Source organism: Helianthus annuus, chromosome 10 (genome assembly GCF_002127325.2).
Source record: "Helianthus annuus cultivar XRQ/B chromosome 10, HanXRQr2.0-SUNRISE, whole genome shotgun sequence".
NCBI classification, from domain to species: Eukaryota; Viridiplantae; Streptophyta; class Magnoliopsida; order Asterales; family Asteraceae; genus Helianthus; species Helianthus annuus.
Window position 1 is genome coordinate 56,094,295 of NC_035442.2, and position 7,168 is coordinate 56,101,462.

General features: G+C 34.8%; 1 protein-coding gene across 1 annotated transcript; it reads right to left on the reverse strand.

Moving 5' to 3' along the window:
• Positions 1-1,446: 1,446 nt before the first annotated feature.
• On the reverse strand, positions 1,447-2,290 carry LOC110885564. Its single transcript, XM_022133264.2, has one exon. It carries the CDS (start codon positions 2,265-2,267, stop codon positions 1,665-1,667), a length of 603 nt encoding a protein of 200 aa, XP_021988956.1. The 5' UTR covers positions 2,268-2,290; the 3' UTR covers positions 1,447-1,664.
• Between the last annotated feature and the right edge of the window lie 4,878 nt (positions 2,291-7,168).

Sequence of the window (7,168 nt, forward strand, 5' to 3'; positions counted from 1 at the left end):
TGATAAATAGTTATAAGAGGTAAATGAGGATAGATAATTCACTCTTTACACTATAAACAACACATATTTAATATATGTCGATAACTCATTTACGTTTAGTAATTTTATTTTTCTTTAATAACTTAAGTGAACATAAAAATAACAAAGTACGTAGTTGTAATCAATTTGTTTTCTCAACGCTCCGGATTAGTATTTTGAAAAAAATATAGAGTTATCTTTGAAATAAACGTTTTTTTTTTCTGCTATCGAATTATCCGGATAGGTATTCATTTTTATGGATTTCAGCTCTCATACTACAAACTACATATATATTTAACCCGATTATTTTTAGTAATTCTATTTTTCTTTAACAACTTACTTTCTTTATTTTTATAATAATAATAATAATAATAATAATAATAATAATAATAATAATAATAATAATAATAATAAGCATACGGTTAGTTTTTTCTTAACGTTGAGATATAAATTTTATTAAGAATGAGTTGTATTCGAAATACAATGCTTTTCATTTGGAACAAAACAAAGGCATGCAACTTCTTTGGTTATCGTAATGTCGTATATGTGACGGTTGTTACAAAAATACGCTCACTATCTTTTTTACCGGACGCCCTACCGCGTAGCACGGGTGTTTCACCTAGATATATTTAAGACTAACTTGATCTTAAAAGGTGGTTTTCGGTCATCCATCTCAAGTACCTTCTAATGCTTTTTTTAGGTGTGGATACGAGCTGAGCTGCTCGTGAGTTACTCGATATCAGCTCGCTAAAAGCTCGAATCAAACTAAGCATAAACGAGCGCGAGCCTAAAATAAACTCATCTAATAAATGAGCCCAAGCCCAAATTCACTTATCATGCTAAATGTATTATTTAGTCTTTTATATAGTATAATAAATATTTATTTTCATAATATTTTGATAGAAAAACCTAAAGTACATATGTATAGTTATAAATGTATAAATTATTTAAGAATATAATAGACAAGCTGAGCTCACACTTGAAAAACTAATCACAAGCAGAGTTTAAGATTTAAAAATACAGCTCAAAACGAGCCGAGCTGAGATTAGGTGAACTCAAGCTCGGCTCATTTACACACCTACTTCTTTTACGTTTGTAATGTCATGCGATGCTTGGGGCAACTTGGATTGACTGAACCGGACTATTAAGGGCCAACCCATCATATCGTTATTGTAACCTGGGGATTTACAAAGATCATGAAAACAATAACCTTTGGTTGTTTACAACATGGAATACAACATTACAACTTATTATTATAGATCATTCAATATATGCAACTCCCTTAATAGAATTGTTAAACTTTCAGAAATCTTATTTAATATTGTTTGATAACTTTTTTTCTTTTTTTGTTTTTTTTTTTTTTTTTGTAGAGTTATCATTAATACCCTTTGCTAAGTAATCAATGTATTTAGCATTTCAAGTGTCTAATTGAAGCAAAATTCTTAAAGATGATCCACATTTATAAAAACAAGAATTACACAATTACAAAAAAACTCCCTTATCTTCTACAATTCTCTCAAAATTCCATCTTGAAGCTAAGAAGTTTTCCCTCCCCATCATGCACTTGTTGTGTTAACAATAACTATACCATTCCAACCCCTTAATAGGGGAAATAAGCCTCTAAGGTGATCAAGAACAACCTTTAATTAAATTCCCACGCTTCTCGCCATCATTTCTTGAAATCTTCTATACGATTCTTGTTTCTCGAGTCTGAATTTCTCGTGACAATTTGCGATAAACTTATCAGCCAGACGATCAATCTCATTCATCTCATCAACGGTTATCTCATTATCATTACCGACATTCTTCTCTTCTAGCCAATGGAGGTACCCTGAGAGCTGCGACTCTGGCGCCATGTCATCCACAAAGGAATTCCACGTGGGATCATAGTAGACATGATTGTTGTACAAGTTGGGTGAAGTCATTGGGACAACATGAGACGAGCACCAGTTATAGTGGAACCTAAACGAACCAAAATAAAGCTTATTTTTGTTCTTATTCTTTCTCATGAACCAAAAAAAGTGGACATTGTTGAAATGGATCTCCTTAAGCAGCTCCATGATTATGGTCTTGGCCTTCGTGAGGGCCCGAGCAAACCGAAAGATGTGGGAGAATATAAAGTTGTGAATCAGGGTTTTGAATTTCATAGAGGTGGCTAAGGAAGAAGAAGAGGGTGAAGGTTGTGGAGTTCTTATGGAAAAATCATGTGGGGATGAAGGGAGTGTTTTTAGTTTCGGTAAAGTTGCCATTTTCTTCTTTCTTGGAGTATGGATTTGGGGCCTTCGTTTCATGTGGTATTTATAATGGGACATGGTTACCAAATTGTCACTCCATGTTGTCTTTTTAATAAATAATAATAATCATGGATGTTTTTTGTTTGTAAAGTAGAAAAAAGACGATTAGAAAATGATTATGGATAACTTCAAAAATATACATGGAGCAAAAACTAAACCTTTTTTTTAACAGTGAACTTCTTGTATAAGATTATCACACTTAAAATCGGAGAGCTTTGTATTGTCTCACTCTGTCCAAACTATGTTGTCTTAATTGGGACCATGTTGGCTTCAAAGTTTAGCTTTTTTTGGCATTACCCCAGGAAACTACAACGCCGGCTGTCACTTGACAGTCGTTGTGCCAACACAAGAGCAAAACTCTCTAGCGTAACACACGGTGGGACGAAAATCTAGTTGGGCTCGGGAATCGAACTGACAACCCCACACAAGGTCTAGTTCAAATCCTTCATTGTTTATAGTCACCTCATATGACATAAGTGTGAATTGAACTTGAGTCTGCATTAGAAAACCCAAGTCTCTTACCGCTAGGCCACACAATTGGGGGGACAAAAAAACTAAAACCTTTAAAACTATATTAGTAAATGTTAGAATATTTTTATAAAATGTTATATATTATATTGAATCTTAAGTTCAAGAAGATAAATTTAATTAATTAAAACATATAAAGAGGGGGAGTAGGTATTTTGAATAAAAGGGACGACAATATTGCAGATTTGAAGTGTCCACTTTTTTCTATTTTTTTCATTTAACTTCTAATGTATTTCTTGATGCAATGCAGGACCACATGGTCCACATTTGATGGTTACTAGACCCGACCCAACAAGACCAACTTCTGCTATCATGTTTTTCTTTCTTGGATCATAGAATGCATCAAAAGATGTACCATAAAGAAAATGAAGTTGTACCTTTTGAACAAACCCGACCAAACCAATAGTGGAGCCAAAGTATGGTGAAGGAAAAAAAAAATACAATTGAATACATATTTATGCTAGGAAAAAAAAAAAAAAAAGTGACAATGATTTTCCAACTTAAAACAAGTATACGTTTGACCCGTTCGTAGTTACTAAATCATAAGATAAGATATGGACAAGTATATTTTGACATGTTCTTAGTTGCTAGATCATAAGACAAGATATGCACGGTAACATGTTAATGACATGAACGTTTAGTTGATCATTAGATACGAACGAAAATAGCTTAGCTGATCTAAGAGTTAATAGAAACTTGCATAGATAGATTTGCAAAAAACAAATAGAAAGATTTTTAACTTAAAACAAATATATATTTTATTAGAATGTAGTAACGCGATCATAAGATATGCACAAAAAATGCCATAATGATATGGCCGTGTTGACAACTAGCCAGAGATGGTTTGTTCGACTCGCAAAGCTAAATTAACTCATCTGGAGCTGACTGCCTATCTAAAATTTTATTATCAGTGTCATTGTTCAGTGTCACACGACTATCTATTGGATTCATAATGAACAAGTATTGGATACTACAGTACACTTGGGTATACTCTTCTCTAAGCTCTGATTTTATATTCTTCCTAGATGTTTTTCTTATTTCTCGAGTTTATTTTATAATTGAAAATTGTAAAACGTTTTAATTGTAAATGTCGTTAATTTTTGTGTTTTCATAAGATCAAGTACTCTTTTTTGAGCAATGTGGGGCTAGTCCACTTAATAGATGCACATGCTTCTTAGAATAGAGGTTTCAGGTTTATACATGAACTACGAAAGTAGCAGGGCCGGCTCTTGAGCCAGCCAATCCGTGTCGTCGCTCAAGGCCCAAATTTTTAAAGAACCCGAAAAGTTTTTATAAATTTTTATATATATAGTAAATTATGTATTTAATATACGCTTTCATTTATTGTACATAAAATTGTTGGTGATGGAGTGGAAAAAAAACATCTGAAAATAATGTAAAGGTCTCAGATTCAAGTCTTGGATCCACCACAATTTTGTATTAAAAAACCAGAAAGGTAATTTTTTTATTTCGTCCGAGGACTAAATTATTTTGAGAGTTTTCGGAGACGACTCTGGAAGGTAGTTTAGGAAAGTAGTTTAGGATAAGTGATGTAAAATGTAGTATGAATAACATTTCTTCTTGTTAAAAAATTACCTTTAGTTTGAGATGTGATAAGTTTTGAGATTTGATGTTAATTTCTTCTTGTTAAAAAATTACCTTTTGTTTGAGATGTGATAAGTTTTGAGATTTGATGTTAATTATCAAGTTTAGTACTGACAAAACTTCAGGCATTAGAAAAAATTGTATTATTTTCTATTTTGCAACTATTTAAATACGTGGGTTAAAATTATTTAAAAAGTTTTGGGTGCATACTGCATAGTTTTCCGTCTTTACTTTTTAAAACTGTAGACCAACTAAAGCCCCTGAACCCGCTTGATTTATTTGAAACAATATTCTGAAATGGTCAAATGAGTCAAAACAAAATAAATATAAAAATATACAAAATAAACATAAAATTATTTAAAATAATAAAGGTGGTCCATTGGAATCAGAAGAAACAAAATATAAAGGACGATCAGTCTGTGCAACTCGATGAGGTAAATATGGCCGATTCCCCGCCGTAATTACTACCTCAATATCTTTTTTTTTATTTAAAGAAAACAAAATATAAATATTATTAACTTAAAATATTTTATCTTGTAAATATAGTTAATTATTTCTAAATAGCATCATCAATCTCGAGTAATCCTATTTGTTTTCTAGAGACCCATCTGTTTTTTAAGGATGTGTTTGGTGTTTACCAAATAATACATGTATTGATTGATTATTCAATAATAATTTCTAATATAACATCTACTAGTGTTGTAATCATCGTTTATAGATAGTGTATTCATCAATGAATAAACATGTAGATATCACGTTATGTATTCACCACAATGATAATATTGGTATTTACAAGTAAATATCAGTAAACGCTATGTTCACATATGATGTATTCATAGATAGTGTTGTAAGAATCGTTAGGCGCTAGTCGGTCAATGAGATACCGACTAGTGATTCATTAGGATTAGTCGGATTAAAATTTAATATGTAATTTTTAGTTTTATATGTTTATACACATACTTTTATATGTAATTTTATAAGTAGATATGTTTAACACCTTTTTTCGACCCATATTTAGAAGCAGATAGAATTAATTGCTGGAATTTATAGGTTTTGGCCAGAATCGCTAGATTACCACCAACTTTTGGCCGATTAGGACCGGATTTGACCACTATTGACTGCCTATCAATTAATTGGTCGATTAGATGAAAATTACTCGGTGAACCTTCGACTAGCGATTAACTGAAGACTAATTGGCGGCTAGGCGCGATCTTTACAATCATGTTCACAAGCGAATAAAAACATGTGTTTGCCTATCTAAAATCCGAATAGTATAGTGAAATCAAGTAAATGGGTTTTGAATCTAAATCTAACTAGTGTTTTTCAATGACGCGCGTTGCGTGAAAGGCATTGGTGTTTTCTATCGACATCATTCTTCAAACGATTCGAGATAAACGATGTGTAACCAGCCATATCCGGCATCGTGGAGTGTATTAAAAAGGGAGCAATTGGACGATTGGATGCTGGGCTAGGTGTTTTTGGAATGCCCACGGATTGTTCGGGTCAAAACCACGATTATGAGGATTCATTTTTCGTATTGTGGTTGGATGAGAATTTTTAAAAAAAAAAATAAGATAGAGATGATTATAGAAGAGGTGGAGTAGTTGTGGTAAAAAAATGAATAGAAGTGTGAGTATTTATAGTGAATAATTTTTTTAAACACATAGCCGTTGGCCAACGGCTAGCGCAAACGGCTACTTGTCTTGGCCAATGAGATCCCGCCATGTCATCTTGATAGCCCCGTCCAACGCCCAGGCTGAAACCCCCGCCCAGGGGGCCACGCCGAAACCCAAGCCCACCTGGGGTGGTGACTTGGGCGTTTGTACCCAACCCACGCCACAACCCCCGCCCCCGGGCTGAAACCCCCGCCCCCGGGGCCACGCCGAAACCCAAGCCCACCCGGGGTGGTGACTTGGGCGTTTGTACCCAACCCACGCCACAACCCCCGCCCCATACCCCATATTCTAATATACCCTAAATTCACTGTTCATTAAGCCCACCCGGGGTGGTGACTTGGGCGTTTGTACCCAACCCACGCCACAACCCCCGCCCCCGGGCTGAAACTCCCGCCCAAAGGGCCACGCCGAAACCAAAGCCCACACCCACCCGAAGTGGTGACTTAGGCATTTGTACCCAACCCACGTCACAACTCCGCCCCATACCCCATATTATAATACACCCTAAATTCACTATTCATTCACTTTGAATTTTATCATATATGAATATGAATATGAATTTTGATATGAGCTTGGTGTAAAAACAAATGTATGCATTCAATGAGGGTTTTGAATATGTGTTAGCCTTTATTTGATTTCTTTTTTTTTAAATAACATTAAACTTTTATAAAAGAATAATAATTTACATCGAGATAGTTGGTAAACGGGCTACAAGCTGCGCCGCTACCCCTTTTTGAATAGCAAAACTAAGCGTTTTAAAAACTACGCCCATAGATCTCGGGGTTATAACATTACTATGCATGACCCTTTGAACTCGACTAAGTAGGTCCACAGCCTCTGGCGCCAGAAAACCAAAAGTATCAAAAGCAAATGGGATAAACACATGCTGGTTGTCAAGGCACGCTTTCTCATGCTTGATCACTTTACCCGAAGCAGCCTTTAAAGCAGCCTGACCCACTGTGAAAGCACTACTCCCTAAGCCCACAAGCGGGGAAACCCCTGTTAGATCCACACATGCGTGTTTCCTCCTACCCATCCAAAGACCAG